The sequence below is a fragment of the Scardinius erythrophthalmus genome (genome assembly GCF_964197995.2).
Source record: "Scardinius erythrophthalmus genome assembly, chromosome: 8".
NCBI classification, from domain to species: domain Eukaryota; kingdom Metazoa; phylum Chordata; class Actinopteri; order Cypriniformes; family Leuciscidae; genus Scardinius; species Scardinius erythrophthalmus.
The window spans coordinates 38,676,802-38,701,969 of NC_138228.1; the positions used below are offsets into that span (position 1 = coordinate 38,676,802).

The window sequence follows — 25,168 nt, forward strand, 5'->3', positions numbered from 1 at the left end:
TCAGACCAGGTCAGGACATGGGTTTGTAGTAACAACCGTTGTTGGATTTGCGCCAGGGCACACCATGCTGCTCAATGTGACCTAAAGAAGCCTTGCATCCTGGAAGGATTCAGCTAACATGGAGAAGAGCCTGACGAATTCTTCTCCGGATAGGTTCCCTCAGTCGGACGACAAGTTATGTTAAAAGTGTTTCCTGTGAATCTGCATTATGAAGATCACACCTTCGCTCTTCTTGTTGATAGCTCTGAGAGTACTATTATGCTCTCCACTGTGGTTAAGGCTTTGGGCATCCTGGGTGTATCTGAAGACCTTCTATTGTGGATGGTGAGAGATGATATTTAGGTGCTTGATGGTTCCTCCATATCCTTTCATATCTCTCCTCTCTGTAAACCCCAGACCAGTTATAAGATTGACAATGCCTTTATTGCAGATCATCTTAACCTACTGCATCATTCTTACCCTGTAGAACAGCTACAATGGAAGTATAGACATCTGCAAGGTCTTCCTATTTGATCGCTTAAGTACAGCCTTTACTTCTCATCGGTTCTGATCAACCCCATCTTATAACTCCTACAGAGCCTGTTCGATGGGGTGGCCTGTGCACCAGCTGCAGTTCATACACACCTAGGATGGACGCAGGGCCGCATACCTTCCATGGAGTGGTCTCCTATCACACAACTAAATCTACTACTCTGTTAAATCGTTCTTGTACACAGTTTTGGGTTCACAGTCAGTTCCCAAGGAAGACTTAATTAAACTCTTGCTGGAAGTAGAGGCAATTCTGAACTCAAAACCCTTGGGGTATGTGTCATCAGACTTGGCAGATGCTGACCCGATGAAGCCAAATAGTCTCCTCATGGGGCAGCCCGGTGCGCCTCTGCCTCAAGTCGTTTACCCAGATTCTGAGATGTTGGGTCTCCACAACTGGAAATATTCCCAGGTCCTTGGGGAACGATTCTGGTCCAGGTTCATAAGGGATTATTTTCCTAGCCACCAAACTCAGCAGAAATGGCAAGCCTGTCCTCCTGAGTTGAAGGAGAAAACATTTGTTTTGATCGTAGACCCTCAACTACCTTGGAACTTATGGCCTGTGAGACAAGTCATCAAGACCCGCCTTAGCCCGGATGGTTATATCAGTTCAGCTGATGTGGAGATAAAGGGCCAAGTTGATACTTGACCGATAGCACCTTTCATGGAAGCAAAGATGCTCTTTGCCAGTTTGAGGACACGCAATATGAACAAGCGCAATTGACAATGAAAGCCGAGGAGACTTATGAGTTGATGAGTTGATGTAATATGCTTTCGTTCATAGAGATTTTTAGATGAATACCGAGGCTTTTTAGGTTGGGTAGGAATCTGCAATCTCTGACCCAGTTTGTTTTCTGGCTGCAATACGCTGTATTTCCTGCCAACTGGCATCCCGGGGTGTCGAAATACTATTGGGTGAACTGGCAGTGGGCGAGATCACACAGACCAAAACAAAAACAGACATTCCAACACGGAACGCACATTTCAAAGTAAAATAACTGGCTGTATAAGTGTTTTTCAGAGAAACGAGTATATGAACTCAGCATGTTTCCTAAATATCTGCAAAATGCTTTAGTAGAGTGAAAAAGTTATATACACTCACTTAAAGGATTATTAGGAACACCATACTAATACTGTGTTTGACCCCCTTTCGCCTTCAGAACTGCCTTAATTCTACGTGGCATTGATTCAACAAGGTGCTGAAAGCATTCTTTAGAAATGTTGGCCCATATTGATAGGATAGCATCTTGCAGTTGATGGAGATTTGTGGGATGCACATCCAAGGCACGAAGCTCCCGTTCCACCACATCCCAAAGATGCTCTATTGGGTTGAGATCTGGTGACTGTGGGGGCCATTTTAGAACAGTGAACTCATTGTCATGTTCAAGAAACCAATTTAAAATGATTCGAGCTTTGTGACATGGTGCATTATCCTGCTGGAAGTAGCCATCAGAGGACGGGTACATGGTGGTCATAAAGGGATGGACATGGTCAGAAACAATGCTCAGGTAGGCCGTGGCATTTAAACGATGCCCAATTGGCACTAAGGGGCCTAAAGTGGGCCAGTGGTAACAAGGCATGATGGATCCATGTTCTCATTCTGTTGACGCCAAATTCTGACTCTACCATCTGAATGTCTCAACAGAAATCGAGACTCATCAGACCAGGCAACATTTTTCCAGTCTTCAACTGTCCAATTTTGGTGAGCTCATGCAAATTGTAGCCTCTTTTTCCTATTTGTAGTGGAGATGAGTGGTACCCGGTGGGGTCTTCTGCTGTTGTAGCCCATCCGCCTCAAGGTTGTGCGTGTTGTGGCTTCACAAATGCTTTGCTGCATACCTCGGTTGTAATGAGTGGTTATTTCAGTCAAAGTTTCTCTTCTATCAGCTTGAATCAGTCGGCCCATTCTCCTCTGACCTCTAGCATCAACAAGGCATTTTCGCCCACTGCCGCATACTGGATGTTTTTCCCTTTTCACACCATTCTTTGTAAACCCTAGAAATGGTTATGCGTGAAAATCCCAGTAACTGAGCAGATTGTGAAATACTCAGACCGGCCCGTCTGGCACCAACAACCATGCCACGCTCAAAATTGCTTAAATCACATTTCTTTCCCATTCTGACATTCAGTTTGGAGTTCAGGAGATTGTCTTGACCAGGACCACACCCCTAAATGCATTGAAGCCACTGCCATGTGATTGGCTGATTAGATAATTGCATTAATGAGAAATTGAACAGGTGTTCCTAATAATCCTTTAGGTGAGTGTACATCACCTTTAATGATGTGATGTTAATCTGTATTCTGTTATAATACAGAACGTGTGATTAGCATTATGTTTTGTTAAATGCTGCTCATTTATGCCACCATTATATCCATATTTGGGCACTGTATGTTATTAATGGCAACTTATAGCTTATGCCATGTATTTTGTGTGAGATACCTCGTTTCTGTATATTAGTCAAGTCAAGTCACCTTCATTTATATAGCGCTTTTAACAATATAAATTGTTTTAAAGCAGCTTTACAGTGATAATAGGAAATTAAAATATCAGAGATTGTTTTGGCTTTACAGCAGCTCTAAAATAAAGTTATTGTCGAGCTAAAGTTAGTTTTGATTCATTCACTTTGCCGTCGCAACAATCATTAGTTATTAACTTAGGGGCCGCTAACACGACACCGTTCTAACAGAAAAACCTTAATGCAATCCGGCCGCTCATTTGCGCAAAACAGTGCCTGGTGGCTCGAGAAAGCAAACCATGAAATAGGTTCCAAGGTGCAAGCCTTGAAAAATTTATAATACAGAATTTTTTATTGCTTCCGTGTAGCCATGTGAACTGGAATTATCCCGACAACGTTTTATCTGTACAGAGGTAAAGGGAAGGGAAGGAGGCCTTCACAGGGGAGACTAGTTCAGACTTCAGGACTGCGTTGTCATTGTGTCCAGGCGCAGGTCCTTCATCAGATCTGGATACGGCCTGGATCCGGCGGACTGCGGTAAACCTCGGGATAAACAGAGAGACTAATATTAGCGTAGACGCCATCCTTCTTATGATGTAACGAGTACATCAGGATTTATGGGAAGTGTTCCCGGTTCCAGCTGACCTAATCTATGCAGCCTAACATTGAATTATAGAAGTCTATAATGTGTTTTGTGTATGCTAGGTCAAAGTGATGTGTTTTAGTCTAGATTTGAACTGACAGAGTGTGTCTGCTTCCCAGACAATGTTAGGAAGACTGTTCCAAAGTTTTGGTGCTAAATAGGAGAAGGATCTACCACCAGCAGTCGGTTTTGATATTCTAGGTATTATCAACTGGCCGGAATTTTGAGATCGCGATAGACGTGAAGGACTATAATGCATTAAGAGCTCACTCAAGTACTGCGGAGCTAAACCATTTAGTGCTTTGTAAGTTATCAGCAATATTTTAATATTACACTATGTTTATGTATAGAAATCTCACTGATTGTTGAGGTTTTTTTGGGATTTTTATGTTGTATTATGTAACAGAGAATGCTTATTATTTTTTATATATTTAGTTTATTCATTATCTTTATTGTAATACATTTTTCTTCAGACTATTTACATCTTTGAATATACATCTGTGGCCCATCCCTCTACCTCCAGCTGTCCATTACCTGTCCATTACCAAATGTCCAGTACCATTACCTGTTGCCTAATTTCTTGTGCTCTGACAAGCTCCCAGGTTGGTTTACTCACCCATTACCTAATTAGAATCTAACAGTCCAAAAGCCTCTCCAACAGGAATATTCTACAAAATTTCTCTTTTTGTGTTCCACAGAAGAAAGTCAATCATACAGGATTTTAATAACACGAGGGTACGTGAATGATAGAATTTTCATTTTTGGATGAGCTATTATTGTAAGTTTGGTTACTCTTTATTTTAAGGTGTCATTGTTACAGTGTAATTATATATTTAAGTACTGAGTAATATTAAGCAACTACATGTACTTACTATAGGGTTAGGGTAGGATTAGGATTTGGTTGAGGGTTAGTTGCATGTAATTATGCATAATTTACTGTTATTACTATGGTAAGTACATGTAACATAACAAGGACACTGTCAAAAAAAAGTGTTACCGTAAGTTTTACTGCTTCCTGTTCCATAACACAAAAAGTCACAGTCAGAGTCACTGAACTGTTCTACTGTTTGATTTAGGTCTATGATCAGAGAATAACTTCACCAGGATCTGACAGCAGGTGTGTCGTTGCGTTCAGTTGTGGTCGGCTCTGATCATAGGGAGGACAGTACATGTTCTGATTGGACGCAGCAGTTGGAAAGAACTTGTCACATATTATCACTATATAGTGTGGGACTTTTTTACATTCCCCTTTTTCACTTTTTATGTGTTTACAGATCACTGAAAACTAAGTGAATTGTTTTGTCAGCTCAAAGCAACAAGCAGAGAAAACACACCATCAGCACAGTCTCCTGCTTGCTTGTGTGGGTTCAGTATGTGTGTTTAATCGGATCCATCATTTAATGTCATGCATCATGCATCCTGATAGTTCTCATTCATAAAAATACATTAATCTCTAACCATATCAAAAGGTCAGTACCAAAGTTCAAAGTGTAACAATCAATCACTGAATGTGCCTGATGTTTATTGCCCATAGTAAACGAGCAATTGACAAGGAGAAAAAATATATTTAGTTTACCAAGGTTGGAAAATGAGTCCTTATAAGGTATTAAAGAGAAGGATATTATTAGCGGCGTTTCCTAAATCAAGCATTCCTAATATTGCTCATATGCAGGGGGACCTTAAGTATGAGGTCAAGCATGATGCCTCAAGTTGTGCAGCTTGTTGAGGAATAATCAACTTTAATTTTTTTAGGTGATCAGATTTATTTTGATTGTTGTTATGACTAGATGGATGATAATGGATTAAAAAAATCCCTTAGACATACTAAAGGAGGGATACGAGTCATATCTAGAGCTCAGAATATTTTAGAGCAGTGGTTCTTAAACGTTTCATGCCAAGTACCACCTCTGATAGGTTGATTAAATCCAGAGATGTCATAGTTTAAGTTGGAACTTGGAGCTTGGAACATTTCTGTACAGTTTCATTAACAAAAAAAAAAAAAAAAAGTAGTGCAGCGTTTCTGATTGAGAAGCAATATCTTGCCTTTCGCAGATCAGCTTAGTTTTTTGATGCTTTCTTTTTAAGTACAGAAATAAAAATTGTATGCACACTCTGATCATTTCTGCAACAGCTGGAGGACATTGGTCAGTGTTTAACCTATTTACATCTCACAACTATTAGCCTTTGCAAAGCAGTATTATAATTTTACGTAGATTCGAAAAAATATTTAAATTGTGTGTGTTATGTGTGTAAGGTGTGTGTGTGTGTGAGTCTCCTAGTGCAAGAACATAGAATACTGTTTTAATAATCTCTTGTCATGCTTTAAAGAATACACTCATTTTGATGCGTTGACTATAGCAGACTAAAGCACATGTAAAGTACATGATTATGAATGTATATGTACTGTCATTTGATAATATATTTAAAGTAACTATATTTTAAATGTACTGACTTAAATATATTACTTCCATAATAAGTAATCTATTAAAAAGCATCACTGCCAGTAAGTGTTTGATTTTCACACGCTGTCTTGTTGTATAAAATGCAGCACAGATATATTAATGTGTGTGATTTCTTCAGCTCTATTTTTTCCTTCCTCTCTGTTGTGTGAGCGTGTGTGTGCGTAAGCGTGTGTGTGTGTGTGTGTGTGTGTGTTTGTGTATCAGTGAATGTGTGAAGCTGTCAGCTGGGATTTTTTTCAAACACTGAAGAATTAATTAAAAAGGTGTTGAAAACACATGACTCTAGACAACACAGACCCTTGCTCTCCTCTGACACCCCTTCCGCACTCGCTTCTCTGTAACTCTCTCTCGCTCTCTTGGCTATACCAGGATAAAAAAAATATATATGTTATTTTACATAAACAAATAATGGTGAGAGTGGTGATTTGTTAGGAAAACTCTGTATTATAAATATGAATGTAGAATGTACTGTACATTCATATTTATTCATATGTACAATGTGCTCCCTTTCTAGGAGTCAGAAATGACGATGACACGTGTCCCATAAGACCCTTGGGGTCACTGCTGTTTTTTTACCATTATTTCTATGAAAGGCACCTGTGACATGTTGGTTAAACAATTATTTTGACTTTCTGCACTGGGTATGAACAGTATATTTGCAGTAATGGAAACAGGAGGGGCTAATTTAGCAACAATTCAATAATCAAGCAGTTAAAGGGTTAGTTAATAAATATAGAAAATTCTGTCATTAATCACTCACCCTCACCCATAAGGCTTTGTATTTCAATAACATATTTCAAATCAACATTAAAGTCTGACAAGAATAGATGCTGTTTTTATCCTCAAATATCGCTTAAAAAACATTATATTTCAGGTCAGTCCATTCAATGGGCAGGTGTAAAGCAAAGGCTGAGCTCAAGTTTCAAGACACCAATTACTTTATGGCTGTTTCTATGGTATAGGGAGCTTCCAACAGCAGCTGCAGTGATGCTGTCATCAAAAAGCAAGTAGCCTACCGTAAAGATCAAGTGAAGACTTTAAATGGATATTTGTCATCATACACTGAATTTTTTTATTTTATTTTTTTTATTCTGATTACCAGTTAAACTAAGAGACTTTGCTATTGTTCCAAAGGGTGTGATGTTAGTTTTAAGAAGCTCAACATTGATGATTTTTGTGGAAATATTTATATCGATAATTTTGATGTTTCAAAACACCAATGTAGCAATAAGGTTATAAGCAATGTTGTTTGTTCTGTCTCTTTTCTTGCAGCAAGATTTGGTATTATCTATTATTGGAACAAAGCATGGATAGTGCAAAACAAGTTTTGTATCAGTAAGAAAACTAGAGTGTATGATAGAAATACAGGTACGTGTATTTTATATGTTTTTTATTTTCAGAATGACTGTGTTGAAAGTAAAGGACAATATATTTTACAGTTATTTACTTTATTAGGAGTATACCATATACATAAAAATATGTGGGCTCTTTATAAACAATTTTCCTCATTTTATAAATGAGATGAAACTATACATACAGTAAACCTTTTGGAGCAAACAAAAAAAGCACTGAAAACATGTAATGTTGTAAAAGCAAAAAAATGTGGCAGCTAATGTTAAAATGTGACTGTAATACTTACTGTTTTTGTGGCATTAAATAAAAAAAAAATAAAAAAAAGATGACTTTACATAATTGGCTCTTTTATTTAGAAGGTGGGACTTTACTAGATCCACCATACTGTAATAAAAGCAAAAGCTTCATAAAAATCTATTTTCTATGTATAAATTGTTCTTTCTGACGTGGAATTGTTTTTCTAGGAGGAGGAACTTGTTATGCTTGGAAAACAGAGTAGGCAGTGCTTTACGGTAAGTTACATCACATCCTTTCCTGGTATCTTCACACAGATACTGTATTAAAAAAGTAGTTCAGTTTTACTTTTCTAGCTGGCCAAGAGCAGTGGCGACTAGTGGATTATAAAATAGAGGAGGCACAATAATTGTAGTGGTCTGCGGACCCTCTCCAGAGGACTTTTTTATTTTTTTTATTAATCGCATTTAAATTGATTTTTTGGACACTTTTCGACATGAAATGTACAAAAGAAAATGACACATATACAGCAAGAAAATATAAATACAATTCCACTCACCTAGACTGTCAGTTGAAGAAAAATATCCATCCTTCTAACCTTTTAATTTAAATGTCTGTGTTAAAAGAACATGTTCAGCCATTTAGTGAAGGTGATTGATGTAGTCTGTATCCAAATTTGGCTTGCGGTCTTCCTTCATTTTTAATTTATAGCTGTTGCACAAATGATATCTTGGTAAATTTGTTGGCGATCAAATCTTCAACCAAGATACAACTAACCAAGGGAGGCTAGTCTAGTTTTTTAACTGCTAAAAGTGAAATACTCAATGGTGATTGGCTAATCTTACCAACGGAGGGAAAAGTCTCTGGCTATGAATTTGCCTCCCCCCTCCCTTTCTCTTTCCCCTCAGACTCGTCTTAGCACAGATTCCCTTCACGACACTTGCGTTGGAGGAGCATTTTATTAACATTAATTCATCCTTCTCCCATTTTTCACCTCAGAATATGTAGCCGGCTGTGCCTCCATTACCTCCCCTGACGAGTCGCAAGTGGTCACGAGTTACAAAGAGCCAGCTGAAGTTTATTCACAGTACTGCCTGCCTGCTAGACTTCCATTGTAAGTGTAAATGTGTTTCTTATTCATGTACACACTTGAAGTTATGGTAAAACTTTATTTGGAGGGTCCCTTTTGAACATTCTGTTGACTATAAGTAACTTTGCTACTACATGTCAACTAACTACCATTAGAATATTAGTATCAGTAAACTGTCTGCTTAATATCTGCTAACTCTTTATTGTGATGGTCCTCCAACAGACAGTGGAAGTGAAACCGAAGTTATTATCTGTAATTGACAGCGGGCCAACATTTCTTTAAATTCTAATCTGAGTATATGTTTCTCCACATGTTGGGTGCACAGCAGCATCTCTTTATAAGCCTCATACATTACTAATTTAATAAGCACTAATAGAGACATGTTCAGAACACATGAACGCTCTCTGCACTTTAGAAAAGAGAAAAGATTTGTACTGAGGGAATTCTTGTTTCTGAGTAAGAGAAGACACACACATATTTACCTTCCTATCTCAAACCTAATGTTGCCATAGGCTACTTCTCTCCTTCCCACTCATTTTGCGCTCTTTGTCTCTCTCCTTCTTCTGTCTTCCTCTGAGGAGAACACTAGGATTTCTGAAAGCTTCTCCAGTGAGGTCCCTGAGGGACAGACTCGACATGAAAACAGCTTCTTCTGCTCTCATATCTCTCCTACTCTGAACCAGCCATCACGACATGTACGGTAAACGCTTTAAACAGAGACAGCGAGCGATGATCTGACTTTGGCAGCTGGAAATATTTGGCAGCTGTGTAGAATTTGAGAGTTATAATTTGGAAGTCAGATTGCATTTGCAAGGAAATACAGTAGCAGTCCTTGCAGGGAGGAAAATAATACTGTTCAAGTTCAATTCAGTTTGGAAATCATACTGTTCGGAAGTTTGGGGTCAGTTACAATTATTATTTTTTTGTGTGTGAAGAAATGAATACTTTTATTCAGCAAGGAAGCATTAAATTGGTCAAAAGTGACAGTAAAGACTTTTACAAACATTTCTGTTTCAAATAAATGCTGTTCTCATGAATTTCTATTTATCAAAAATCCTGAAAAAAATGCTCCACAGTATCCACAAAAATAAAACAACACAGCTCTTTTCAACTGTGATAAGAATAAGAAATTTTCTTGATCACCTAATAAGCATTTACGGCCCGTTCTGGGGCCTCATTTATAACCGTTGCGTACGCACAAAACAGGCCCTGAAAGAGGCGTACGCCACTTCCGACGCATAAGTTGTGATTTATAAAAACAAACTTGACGGGAAAATTTGCGCACCTGCACGCAAACTCTGACCCATGCGTACGAACGTTTTGGAGATGGAGCAGTTTGGCGACACCGATGGTGAGCTGGAGTTAAGTGTCTTTTTGGTCACTTTTAGACAGAAAATCTAAAGAAAATTAAACATATACAGAAAGATAATACAAATATACTTTCACTCACCAAGCCTGTCACTTGAAGCAAATATCCATCCCATCTTAAATGTCCGCGCCAGCGAGCGCGTTGGGCCGTTTAGTGAAACTGACACAAATACCAGTTTAAATAAATAAAATAATGATTTAAACTATGTTTTACTTCTGATATAAACATTTAGATTAAATATGCCATTCAAATTAATGGAGTTAAACACTTAAACATGAAATCATTACTGAGAAGTTACAACATTTTTTATATTCAAATTCAATCAATAGAAATATTTTGTGCTGTGTTTAAATGTTTTAACCACAGAGATAATTGCTTATCATGATAATACCAGACTGTCTGAGAAAATAGTTTCGTGCAAATAATGCCCAAGGCCTATCTGCTTCAATTAAAAATACAATTCGGCCAGTGGGAAAGAGTGAGAAAAACTTTCTCTGAAATGTATTTTATACACTATTTGATTTATGTATTCAAAAACAAGGCAAGGATAGGCAACTACTTGATTTTTATTAATGTAATGTGTCTTGTACCGTTAAACGTTATCACGTGGATGAATAATCATATGCAAATGATATGCAGATGAGGATCTGCATAGTAAAACTAGGCGTTGTAAGCTCCATATATGGTTATTTCGGGGAGGAGATGCATGTGCGCACAATCTTCCGCTGACTGGGATTTACAAAGTGAATTCTGTGCAGGTTCTGGCGTACGAACGGTTTTATAAGTCTGAATATTTTTTTGCGTACGCCTTTTTTGGCTTTCGGGCGCACGTACACTTTTAGTAAGGTTCCTACGCACAGTTTTATAAATGAGACCCCTGGTTGGCTGTCAATGTTTCTTTATCATTCATCAGCTGGACAAAAATCGTTCTTAAATTGATCCCAACGACTGTTATTGTTCCTCTGTGCCGTTATCGTTATAGTTGTGGACTCTGCTATTCTTTTATATTTAGAACAACTTTCAGAACTATATTTTTATCATTATCGTCCTTGTTGTGCCTTTAGAAGGATTGAATACTGGAGTAATGGCTGATGAAAATTCAGCTTTGCCATCACAGGAATAAATTACATTCTAAAATATATTAATTTGAAAGCAGTTTATTTGAATTGTAATAATATTTAACAATATTACTGTTTTTACTGTATTTCTGAGCAAACGAATGCCGCCTTGGTGAGCAGAAGAGACTTCTTTCATAAACATTTAAAAATCTTACCGATCTCAAACTTTTGAACAGTGGTGTGCAGTTAGTGTTCATCCCATTCCAAACCTGTGCCAGAATGAATTCCTTGTATGCATTCCTTTCTTCCATGTAACAAAAAAGAATATTTTTTGAAACTGTTAAATGAATTAAAGTTACTAACCACTGACTTGACTTTTTTTTTTTTTTTTAGAATATCTTCTTTAGTGTTTTGCAGAACGAAATGAGTTAATATTTAGTTTGAGGCTGAATGAACCCTTTAAGGCTGAATGAACAACAAAAGTTTGAAGTTTGAGTGTAAACGTTAAGCAGTCTAATAAGTTTAAAAAGCAAGGTTAGGGCATACGAACAAACCCAAAGCAGAATGTTCGAGGAGTATCAATGCATTGCGGTCTTGCAAGCACTGTAATAAAGTTTGTGGTGTGATTAGTTGTGTGTGGTGGCGGCAAAGCCGTGGGCCTCCTCGTCTGGGATCGGCACCAACTCTGCAGTGACGTTTACTCCTGTGAGGAGCTGTCAACATTTAAAAGACGCACAGCAGAGATGGTTCACTGTGAGTGAATGCTTGGCACAACATTGGGAGCCTTCACTCTTTCCGTACTGGAAAAAGACAGAGGAAATGCGAATGGAACAAAAATGGGCAAAATGTGAAAAGAAAAGAGACAGAGAGGGAAAGTGTGAGCAATGATGGAGAGTAAAACTCATTGGAAAGACTGATCTAGTGTGCTTGGTTTTTTCAGTTTGATGGTCACGGCTTCTTACACAATACTGAAGAGAAAACAGAAATCACAACAGAAAAGTGCATAGATTAGAAGAGGGAAAGTCAGGCAGGAAAGAAAACAAAACATTAAGATCTCTTTTGCTGATTGTTTTCAATACTGTTAACATCATTTTTTCAACCCAAGTCGTCTCAACACCGTCATACTCGTTAATCATGAGGAAGGAGTGAAACTAGTGGAGTTAAGTGTCTGAAAACATTCCATTCAGTGTGTATATTATTTGTTTTGAAAAAAAACATTATTTTCGTAATAGGTACTCTTTGTAAAAGTATGTTAAAGGGTACTGCTTTTTCACAAGGGCAACCAATAAGCAATAAAAGGTTGCTCTAGATAATATGTAACTAGATTGTTTTCCTTATGTGAAATCTCTAACAGAGATTGGCCTTCTTGGAGAAGCCAATCTCAGAATTCACTGCATCGAGGTCAGTGAATTTTTTTTTTTGTTGGTTAGGAAATAAGGTATACAGTTGTGAAATATTTGAGTCTCTTGTTTACTTCTCAAGTCAGTCACATAAAGTTTCATTTTGGTTAGGCCTTAAGGACAAGTTCTCGTTAGCCATTTGCGCTGTTATTTAATGATTGTTTTGTGTACAAATGCATCAGACTTTTTTTTAAGAAACATCCTGATCCCAACATTCCGTTCCATTCCATTGTGCTCCGCCAAGCTGTTTTTGACCTCAAGAACATGTTCTATGTGAACTTTCCAATGGCTGCCTATGTAGTAGCCAGTGAGGTGACTCACTAGGATTTGGAAGAGAGCCAGTATCACCACACATGTCTATGTGATCTGATGTGATATCAGTCCAGTCAGACTCATACTGACCTTTGTCTAAAAGTGCAGAAGGTAAATGGGTTATTCTCGGTGTGTGTGTCTCTAATGTGTGATTTAACATAAAGGTCAGTTGTCAACTCTGAGAGATGTTAGATTTTGCCCTGTGGAGATTTTTTTAAATCAATTTATTGCTTGATAATATGATTGACTGACTAAATGTAGGTCATGTGATAACACTGGTACATTAAAGGGTTTGACGTCAGGCTTGTTAAATGCGTTTTGTTTGAGAGAGATGGATATCCTTTGCCCTCTGAGGGTGTTTATTTGGTTCAAGGTATTTAATTGTACACAGACTGTTGCCCTGCATTATGCTTTTATGATTTTTTTTGGTAAAGTATTGACAGAGTCGTGCTATGTTTTATGAAGTGTTCTCCAGACCCCCTCAGCCCCAGGCGTCACGCCCACGGACCGCTGGCTGAACATCTGATGCATATGGCACACTTAACTGGAAACACTTCAGGATTTTCTAAGTTGTCATCTGACTGGTTGAATTCTACAGGATGTCCTGGTGACGTGTGTGTCGCGTTCTTTAGCGGTCCGCCTGGAAACAAGGATGCCATGAGGCCAAACCCCCTCATGGAAAAGAACGTTGTTGTGTTTACAACTGTGACAATGAGCGCTTATCAGGATCTACTAAACACTGGATTTTTAAAAGTTATGTGAAGAATGTAAAGTTTGCGGCATAAACTCCTAGTGTTTTGCACACCGGCCTGTTATTGTAGGGACACTGGCGTTACATCTTCATGCCCCTGAACATGACATGAACAAAACTAACTGTGATTGGTTGCTTTACATGTTAATCAGATGGCCTCTGGCAAGTCCTTGGCCAATGAAAGCTGCTATGGAGTCCAGACCTTCTGGCATCAGTCTGAAAGTCTGACTACGCGAGACTACCCTATAGAGGGCTGCAGGACTGAGTCATAAAACCTGGAAATGAGTAAGCATTTCTGCACTTTTTTGGGTTTTATGAATGGGTTTTTGATTAATTGCCTGAAATAAGGTCTGTGGTTAACACAAGCTCAATACATTTTCAGTTAATTCTATGGCATAAGAATCTACTACTTGTGATATTCATATGGTTTTATGTGTCTCAGGTTTCCGGTGACATTAAACGTCATCACTCCAAACAGGAAAACTCATCTACTCACTTGTGTTTATAATCAGGCTCATGCAAACTTTTCTAAGTCAAACTTTCCAGCAGGATTTTAAATAAAGATTAAAAGAGTTGTCTGAAGCTTTGCGGTGGTAACGTTAAGCCACATAACTTGTGTAGTCGTTTTATAGCTTACTTTTAACTTTTTTACTTCTGCTGATTGCATAGAGGCTTCAGAATTCATAGAAGTTGTGTTAATTTGTTGAGATTATCATGATGAACAAAGTGTGAAAGAATCATAAACTTTTGTTTGTCACAGAGCTTATTTTCTGCAATTATCCAAAAATCACATTTTGCTGAGGAAACCAGGGTGATGCTGTCACTCATTATCATTCGTCATCACTCTAGTCTATTGACTTTCCAATCTAAATAATGATTTACAGCAAACTTGTGGCCAAATATATTGTGTTTTTCAGACAAAAAAAAATCCTTTGTAAATGACACAACTGTGTTGTGTAAATGCACTCTGAAAGTGCTCTTATACAATGATGACTAAAATACTAGAGAAAGCTTTGACCGAGTGTTTGACAGATGAGTATTATGTGTTCTGAGGGTGTGAAAAGAGCTGTCAATTTGACCCCAATTATTTTAAATGGGTTTATATGCATCATTTTATTCCAACAACTATTTCAAAACAGAAGCTCAATTTAATATTGACAGTATTCTTTGAAAAAAAAAAAAACTAGCTTACCTTTAAATTAATAGTGTGTGATTTTGGTCAGTTTGCCTCCATCTAGAAATAATAAACACTGAGTATTTCAGAGAAATAACTCTGATAGAAAACCAATATATTGCCAAACTAGTTCGAAAACCAAAAAATCCGGCCATATGCGTATTTTGCAAAACACTTCTATTAAAGGGATAGTTCACCCAAAAATAAACATTCTGTCATTAATCACACCGTTCCAAACCCGTAATACTTTCAGCTAAAATTCTTTGAAATTACATACTGTTTCAGTAGTGACTTCATAACAATGACTCCTCACTGTTTAAATATTTATTTTAATGTGTGTTACAGTGTATTATACTACAATAATTCATCAAAGGATGGCACCATATGCCTCCACAGATGTCTGGACTGGGCCCAGAATATCAACTGACCCTATAAAGTCCCACTGTGGTGTGCTCAATGTCATATTTGATATCACAATGAGTTTCTAAAATTACTTTTACAGTTCCTAACTTTAATATCTTGCATATACTTCAATCAGACGATTAGCATGAAATCAGATCTAATTATGGCTCCGAATATACTCAACTCCACACATAATGAGAGATTTAAAGAGTTAAATGTTCATCTGCTGTTTGTGATATCACTGCGAGCAGATGCTCTATGATTATTTAGACGTTGGTGAGTCTAAAAAAGACAACAAAGGAAAGAAAACCATGAGTAGAAAGATGACTGGCCAACCAATGTCAAATATAAGTGTCCTCCTCCAGAAGTGAAGCCAGAACAGCCCGGGGTGATTATGTGGATTTAAGGAAGTCTTTGAGGGCAGAGTTACGCTCCCTCTTGTCTGGCACGCACGTGCGTTTTCCAGACTCGGCAGAAACCACAGGAGGTTTGCACCCGGCTGCTGATTTTTAAATGGAAGCTAACGTCCCTTCCAGCAGATCTTGAAATGCCAGACGAACCCAAATATCTCACTTAATATAATGCAAAAGATGCTTAGATAAGTAAAGCAAGTCTGTCATAATCTGATCTGCCCACACTTCCCTATTAAGATGTATCAACCATTTAGGGTCAACAAAGTATTGAACTTAAAGGGACATTTTCTTTCATTTATTTCTTCTGTGGAACACAGCAGAAGATGTTTTAAAAAATGTTTCAACAGTTTTTGTCCATAAATGGAAGTCAATAGTGCCCAATACAACACACACTGAGACATTTTTCTAAATATATTATTTTGTGCTTCACAGAAGAAAGAAAGCCATTCAGATTTGGAGATGTGAAGAAGAAGTGCATTTAATTGTATTGAATGTGCACTTGTAGTGAACTTTAAATCTTAAAAATATATTTTTTTTATAAATGGTAGGCCTTCTTGCAGATAATATAATATTAATGAAATAAAAGGACACTTATGTGTAGGCCATATAAAGAGTTTATTTTTATTTCCATTACTTTTTATTCATGAATTTTAACTTTTTAAGTTAGAACACTTTTAAAAGGCGAACTTTGTAATAATGCCAAATTAATGTTTTACTTAAAAGTAAACTTCAAAGTAAACATTTTAGATTAAATTTAATATATTTTTCAGAACAAATCAGAATGATTTCTGAAGGATCATGTGACACTGAAGACTGGAGTAAAGATGCTGAAAATTCATCAGAGGAATGTAATAATATTTGGCAAAATTACTGTTTTTACTGTAAATAAATGCAGGCTTGGTGAGCATACAGTAAGAGACTTCTTTCAAAAACATTTAAATGTTTTCAAACTTTTGACAGCTGTCTGTACGTGCACATCTCATTCAGGACCCTGTATGCTACGAACATGAATGATACCTCAAAATGCAGCTTGTTGGTGTGCTATTACTTATGTAAGTAATCGTACTCTCTGTATAAAAACAATATACTGTAGGTCAATGGAAAGTATCCACCATGATCGACAACCAAATGTGTACTGTATGTTTGCACACATTCCACAGGCTCAAATCTCTGGACGCACAAGCAATACCAATGTTTACTGTCTGCATCTCTGAACAAACCCCTAACCTCAAGTATTAAACTTTGGCTTGTTACTCATTCAGCACATTTAGGCCGGGCTTCACAGACAGGGCTAAGACTAAGCCAGGATTAGGCCTTAGTTAAATTAGGACTTTTAAGTAGCTTTTATAAACATGCCTTAGAAAAAAAACATTACTGGTGTGCATCTTGAGACAAAACAATTCCACTGACATATTTTAAGATATGTCAGTGTAAGTTGCTTTCAGTTAAAACCGCTCAAACATGCATTTTAGTCTGGGACTAGTCTGTGAAACCGGGGGTTTATGCTCCAATTGGTGCAGCTTGTTGAGGAGAGTGTTACTATACCTTTTTTTAACCAATCCTAGGAATTATGAAATGGACGACAAAAGCTCATAGAATTATAATTCTTCTACAGACAAAAAGTAAGTTATACAGGTTTGGAACGACATGGGTGAGAGTGATGACAGAATTTTCATTTTTGGGTTAACTATTCTAGGTGAGCTCTTATGACCTGGGCAACTAAGTAACCGCCTAACAACTACCCAGAACACAGTAACAACCCAGAAAAGTGTGCTAAAAACACTTAGGCATCACTCTAGCAACAGCATAGCAACATCCTGGCAACCAGCCATGCATGACACCCTAGCATCATGGCAGGATGTAAGTGACATTCATGCTTTCTTGTTTCCCTGGAAATTTAAATCAAGTTGGAACTGCAGATAAGCCCCAAGCCAAAACCTAAAAACCTTTAGCATTTCAAAAAAGAAAAGAAAAGAAAAGAATAAACATTATTCAGTCTCTCGTAACACTTTATTTTTCTCTTCCTTTTGAAGATGTAAAAAAAGGAGTTTTTTTTTTTAACCAGAGTTGGCTTCTGGGGGCTATTTTGTACATAAAGAGGAATAGCTGGGTCAGAAGCAAACAAAACAAACGTCTAGGTACAGACGACCCATGCCACTAAAGCTGCCCCTCCTGACCACAGTCTCAGTGGGGGACTTCCTGTCCAGAAAAGCTCTCAGCCTGAGTCAGTCCTGCCAGATTCCCCATAACCCTGATGTGTTTGTGTGAGGGTTACTGGCTCACTCTTGGCTCACACACTCTCACATCTCTCCAAATGGATGCTTTATAATTATAGAAGCCATTTCTTTTTAAGACTTATGCATATTCATTTTGAAAATGGAGCCGTGGAGAACAATTCTGTCAGAAACATCAAGACAGAGAGTTCGTCTGCAATATTTTGGATACATAAAGCCTCAATCTCAGGAGTTAAAGAGCAGACCTACTCCAATATACCATAATAGACCCACAACACATATAAATGAAAGAAAGAGGATATGATCCCAAAGGACTAGAATACTGCCCACTGTGCTGTACTGTGTACTGTAGCAGTAGGCATTATGCAGCAATTTGCAATAGTACACGTTAGCGTCAGATGTAATATATAGCAGAGACATGCCACTCATATAAAAATGAATAAGAGAAATTGGAACACCCAATATGGCAGCTCTATCCGAGGGATACTCCACCCAAAAATGAAAATTCTCTCTTTATTTACCTATGCCATTCCAGATTTTTGTTTCCAAAAAAACATCAAAACTTGGGACAGCTATTGGACGCAGTGGAAGCAGAAATGAAAACATAAAAAAATGGTTTGATGTTAATAAATTGTCATTAAATATGACAATAAAACTAAATTTATTTTATTTAGTAAAAAATAAATAAATAAAAATGTCCAGATCAGAATTGAAATGACTGAACTAGAAATGGTAAGTGAAACTAAATTCTTAGGTGTCATTATTGACCACAAGCTCAGTTGAAAATCCCACATAACCTACATAAAGTCAAAAATTTCAATAACTCTGGATATCCTGTCCAAAATAAAACACATTCTTGATTCAAAGGCTCTAAACAAATAGTCTCTAATAGTGCCATACATGACATATTGAGTGGAGATCTGGGGAAATACATACAAAACAACAATAAAACCAATTGTTATTCTGCAAAAACGCGCAATACGAATTATAAATAAAACAGATCATTATCACCCAACAAACAAGCTATTCATAAACTCTAACCTATTAAAATGTAATGACTTAGAAGAGTAGAATTTAAAATAGCCAGAATAGTGTTTAAAATAATACATTTCCAGACTGTGTCCAAACCCTGTTTCAGATGAAATCTACTCCTTATGAGCTCAGAGGAACACTCATGTTCAGTAAACCACAGATCAGAACCAATGTCAAACAGAGATGTCTGTCTGTTCAGGGGGGGTAAACTGTGGAATAGTCTCAATGATAGACTGAAAACATGTAAATCCATAGGTAGCTTTAAGAAATTATATATAAAAAAAATAATAATACATTATACAAACCTGAATGAATTTAGCTTCTTTTTCTTTCAGTCATTCTTTATGTACGCAAGATGACTTTGGTGTTTGGTATTTTGGCGTTGTGTGTAAAATAAATGAAATAAGCATAAACTTCAGCCGACACCTTTTCGGTCAAGCTTTTTTTCTTTTAAAAATATTGTTTACACCGTAATTTAATTTTCGTTTCTATGTTTGCTTGTAAATTGTTTTTCTTTTTTTCCTTTCTTTTGAAGTTGACTGAAATACACTAAACTATCTAACTAACTAAATGTAAGTGTGTTGTAAAACTCACGCAAGACGTGACTGTGCTTCTGGGTCACTATTCATCTGAAGAAAGAAAGTCATATACATCTGGAACGCCATACCTTGTGCCCAAATTTTTCAGGACCAACTTGATATATACAGGATTTAAGCGAATTAAAGGATATATGAATGAATTAAAAACTAATTTATGTATCCAATACAGAATATATAAGGCTGTCACGTCACGTGAAATAAAAGAGACTCAGGGGGTGAACTGATCATTTCATTCAATCTGAAAGCCTATGCGACTGTCACATGACAAAGAAGGAACAACTCGGACCAAAAGACTCAGAAGCTGAACTAATCAATTCTGTTTCCTGATCATATCTGTAAAAAAAAAATAAAAAAATTTACACAATCAACTTTGAGTCAGTTGAATGTAATTTAAGTTGAAATTACTTAAACATCCAAGTTAGACTTAGCCTACATTAAACTCAAAAAATGAGTTGAATCTTGTATAACTTTTATAATTTCAATAAGTTATTTTGATGAGTTAAAGCAATGTAAAAACATGTCAATTTCTAATCATATATATATTTTTTTATAATTAGCTCCAAACGAAAGGTTGTTGCGCAAATGCTAATGCGTGGCCAACACAAAATGAACGAATCGCTCTCTGAGACAACTCCTTATTCCAGAGTCATACAAAAGAATCGTTCAAAATGAACGAATTGTTCATGATCGACCCATCATTAAAATGTTGGTCATTCATGCATATGGAAAATTCACATTACACATTCTGCATACTACAGAAACATAATATAAATAGTACGGTTACATGGTGTTTGCTATTGAGACCACAATCAAACTTTGTTATAATAAGGTGCTATCCATCTTTGTAAGTTTCTATCATACATTCTAAGAAACATAAGCATTTAAAATGTAACCATGATAATATAACTATGATGATATTTGCATATGCGCTTGCATAGATCATGTCAAATTATCTAAAGCTTAAACACGTCTTTTGCGGCCTTTTGATCACAGCTATTTCCCTCTGGAAATGCTAATGTCATTATTATTATTGCCATTATCTGAATACTCTGGCCACACTGTAAACACAGAGGCTAATAAAACCCTGACAGACACCATGCAGTTCAATTAACAGAGCTTTACTATAGCATTCCTCTCTTTAATGGGAAAGAGCAGTGGAAATGGCTGTGGTACGCCTCAGGGAGAGTTTATAGACACTCATACTTTTGTCTGTTTTCACTGATGTGATTCTTGTTAAATGTGGATGAAAAATATTCCCCTAATTCAGCACAATTTCTCTCTCTCTCTCTCTCTCTCTCTCTCTCTCTCTCTCTCTCTCTCTCTCTCTCTCTCTCTCTCTCTCTCTCTCTCTCTCTCTCTCTCTCTCTCTCTCTCTCTCTCTCTCTCTCTCCCCCCCACCCCTTTTCTGTCTTTGAGCTAAAATTATGACTTTTTCCCCCTTGTGGAATTAAATATAGAGTGCCAGAGAGCTCAGAAGAGTGTTTAAATAGTTATTTTTCTCATTTACACACACATTCTTCATACAGAGGGAGGAAAAACTCTCTTTCATTCTCTCTCTCACTCTCTCGGTTTCCTTTTATCTTTTTGGTGGGGCTGATTTTCCTCTGGCAGGACACAGCAAAAAAAAAGAGACAGAGAGAGAGAGATGCCTGCCTTTATTCTGGTCCACACGTGGCTTCACTGTCTCTCTGTGCAGTGTGTTAGTTGTGCTGGTTGGTCTTGTGGTCAGATATCAGTGCAAAGAGATCAAAATGAAGCTTGTTACTGTTTCATGGATTAAGGTGATAAATCTAGCACAGCTGGATCTCAAGAGGATAAAACCTGGATTTAACTCAGTTAAAAGTGAAGTGTATAATTACACTTATACACTTATATGTGGTGGCATCGCTGTAAAAATCTCCTTTTGGAACCTTTATTTTTAAGAGTGTATCCTATATTTCCAGCTAAAACATTTAAAGGTGATTTTCAGCAAATGACGTTGCAGCTTTACACAGAATTTTAGTGCTAACATGGTTGGAATGCGTTATGCAATCATTACATGTGTAAATGACAAATGTTGTAAGGCAATTTTACCTCAATTTAAGAAGAACAACTGCTTTTGTTCAGAGATAAAGGCTAAAGCCTGCTGACACAACAAACACACCCACGCTTACCCATCACATTTCTTGAGAATCTAATGGACACATGTCCCAGGAAGCAGATCAAAGCCTTTGATTACTAAAACACACACCCTGACCCAATGCAAAACATTTCCGCAGTATCCACCCAAAAACTGCTGGGTTTTGGAAAAACAGACATTGCAAACAGTGTTTGCAGTTTCAAATTCCCTACTGACTTATATTGACACACACAGACCAAGTCAACGCAAACAATCTGAGAAAATCTGTTCCTCTATACCTGATGCCCACAGTCAGACTTTAGTCAACCCTTTTGAAAAAGAAATACACACATACTGTATATATACTGTATATATATCTTTGATGCACATATAAGCAGTGTGTAAGTGAAGCAGCAGCATCACTGCAATAGCAGGCTCGCATTGTGCTTTTAGACAACAACTTCAACTCAACAAATCTTGAGCTCTCCTTTAAAAGCCTGGAAATATCCTCTGAGCTGTAGAAGTTGAGTTGCAGAGTCACATGTGGCTTTACGTTGTAGTGTTTCTAATCAGCTCTGCAGTTACTCATCATGAGGAGAACATGTGTATGTAGGGTGGAACGGAAACGGCTGGCCGCAATTGCACTGCTCAGTGTGATCTTTATCCCTTGATGAATCTAAGGCAAACTAATCTACAGCGGAGTATGGCTACTGTATCTGGCATACTTTACTGGGACTGCACAAACTCTCCAGCATTTCTCCACCACCGTAGTCTACCCAGACAGCAACATAGTGTCGGCCCAGATACGGTGGTACATGTGGATTTAACGCGTACCAGATGTAGGCCGGATCTGGGTCAACACTATTTTGCTGTCTGGGTAGGCACGTTTAGGCAAATTTACACTGCACCGACATACACCGACCAACAGCAACACACACACTTCGTAGGGTTTTGACAGATCAGTGTGTTACTCGTCACCGTCTGTTGGCATTGGTTGGTGCTTGTTTTTACCGATTGAACAGCGACGTACAGTAATCTGGTGATTGTCCCAGATGGTCAGTGTCTGTCGGTGCAATGTGAATTGGTCTTTTAATTAAATTAATTTAAGTTTCTAAACATACATTCCGGAAGAGTAGACATTCCCATCTAATCTTCTAATTAACCACCAGAGCATTCAAGCAGCCACTTACATTACTCTGGTGTCAGTTGTTCCGGCAACCCGCCACCTCCCCAACACCACATCTATACTTTAGGTGTCTTGCCTGTAATCATCTCCATGCATAGTAGTCCCATAGGGGTATATTAGAGCTTGAGTTGACCCTCCTCCATCGCAGCCAGCGAGATAAACTTGTTTAACCATCCATCTATTCTTCGCTGTCCTATGTAGGATTGCAGGGATGCTAGAGCCTATCGCAGCATCTTGGGCCTTAGGCAGGGAAACACCTTGGATGAATGGCCAGACCATCACAAGGATACAAACGTGTTTAACCTTTACAGTTAAATGATTAAATGGGAGTCGGGACTCATGAAACTGCAATTTAAAATGCCAAAAGTGCACTCAACTACACTCTACATCCAGTTATAACAATCTTCTCCATTATATGACAAATTACTGCTGTAGGTTTCCAGTCCAGGTAGGCATAAGAAATAAACCTGCATGTCCTTGTTCCCCAAAGTTGTGTAGACCATCTAAGACTGAAACCATCCAATCATTTCTGCCAGAACTTGACATTTTTTTGCCAATGGTTTTGGGTGGTCCATGGCCATGCCGTCTGAGGCAAACTGGTAACTTATTCAGCCAAGATAATGAAAAATAAATAAACAGCAGAAGTTGATCAGCCAATGGATGAGCAGAAACATGAAAGAGAATCTCCCTCTCCAGTCCACATTTCTCTGAGTGAGACCTTCAGCCAAACCTCACAGTACCAGAGGACCTCAAGCTGAATGTAATGCCTTACACATACAACTGACATTACCACATTTATGCCTCATCAGCAATGGATAGAGAGAGTCCTGCAGGAATAGTTCTGCCAAATGTGACAATTTGGTCATCATTTATTTACTTAAATATCTAGTGGTCAGGTTCTTCATTTAAATTCTTTCAACTCAGGAAGTGTGTGGGATTTTTTGTGAAAACTTGTTGCTAAATACAAAGAAACTGCAAAATTTTGTATTTAACTAACAATACTTGCATGTCATTCAGAAGTTCTTGGTTATGAATATATTTGAAGTATCTGCCTGATTATCTAACCATACGTTGGCATAGAGTAAGTGAACAGAGTTATAAAATGAATGTTCAGTTCAGATCATTTGCTCTAGGAAGATTTTGATTAAAAAAAATTGAGTTCAAATGAGATCTCTGACTTTTGATCTTAGCCTTTGGTATCTTGGCAATTCTGAGCACAGTTTGTTGAAATCTCATCTGGAACTCTAGAAGAGACACATTACTAGGTTATTTTTCTCAGGAAACAAAGCAGGATAATCTGTCTAGAATAAACAACTGAAATATTAAAGAGACCTCCTTTTCCTTGTGTCTTTGGATCTGATTCTTTCACAACTCTTTCAGTGAGATTATGCTTATTCTTTATCACAATCACGAGGTTGTTTTAGGTTAGTCTGCCAGCTTGTATCATAATAAGTAGAGTCTGTGAACCTTGCCATAAACCAAAGTGCTGCTGTTCATTTTTCCAGCACCCTTGCATTCAGCCATCTCAAATTTCCCAGATTAACTTTTCCTCCGAAGGCAAAAACACAGGTAAAAAAGCTCTGAAGAGACTAAACATGAGCGCTTGGCGGGGGAATGCCCTGTCAAAGGCTGTCACGCCGGGCAAGGAAGATGAGTACTATGATGAATGTTAAATGTGTTAATGAGAAAAGTAGCAGCACGTGCCTGTGCTCGCCTGCGCTGCCAGAAACTGCAAACCAAGTTTGAGAAACAGAAGACGAGAAAGAAAGGACCTATCCCTTACCTGGAGAGATCTCTCCTTCACTCTGATCCCCAGAATCTGAGTCCATCTCTCCACAAAGAACCTCTCCTCTCCTCTTTTCACTCCACTTCCTCTGTTTCTGTCTGTCTCTGTCCTGTCCCTCCTAACTGAAAACTGTTTTCTTGAGCTCAAATGCACCAGCCCTCCGTGTTCAGAATTTAACTGACTCAATGAGTGCGCGCTGTTTGCCGAGCGCCTTTTTTGTGCAGTCAGACTGCCTTCTTTCACTGATACTCTCTTGCTTCCACTTTCTCCTCTCGTTTGCTTCCTTCTCCACCCTCTCTCTCTCTCTCTCTCTCTCTCTCTCTCCCTCTGTCCCTCCTCCCCCTTCTCCCCTCGGCTCGACATTGTGATGCCTACAAAAACATCAAGAGGAGGAAAACTCTGTCTCTCTCTGAGTTGATCTCTTGCCTGTGAGGAATGTTTTGTATGTTGGGGAGTTTTTTTTTCATTCAGGCATTTTAGTGTGCTATTTAAGGGGCAAGTTTAGTTTTTAATGTTAGAAAATACTTTTTGGATGGACAAGTGAATGGCAAATGACAGCAGTGCTGAAGGTGCAGCTTTAGAGTGTCT

The 25,168-nt window shown here is 37.8% G+C and overlaps 1 protein-coding gene across 1 annotated transcript in view; it reads right to left on the minus strand.

The window, feature by feature from the left end:
* The window catches only part of tnfaip8l3 (tumor necrosis factor, alpha-induced protein 8-like 3), a 42,625-nt gene extending 17,771 nt beyond the window's left edge, over window positions 1–24,854 (minus strand). The window contains exon 1 of the mRNA XM_081372190.1: window positions 24,578–24,854. Coding sequence (XP_081228316.1) covers window positions 24,578–24,623 — 46 coding nt within the window. The 5' untranslated portion in view covers window positions 24,624–24,854. The remainder of the gene's footprint in view (window positions 1–24,577) is intronic.
* Window positions 24,855–25,168: the final 314 nt, after the last annotated feature.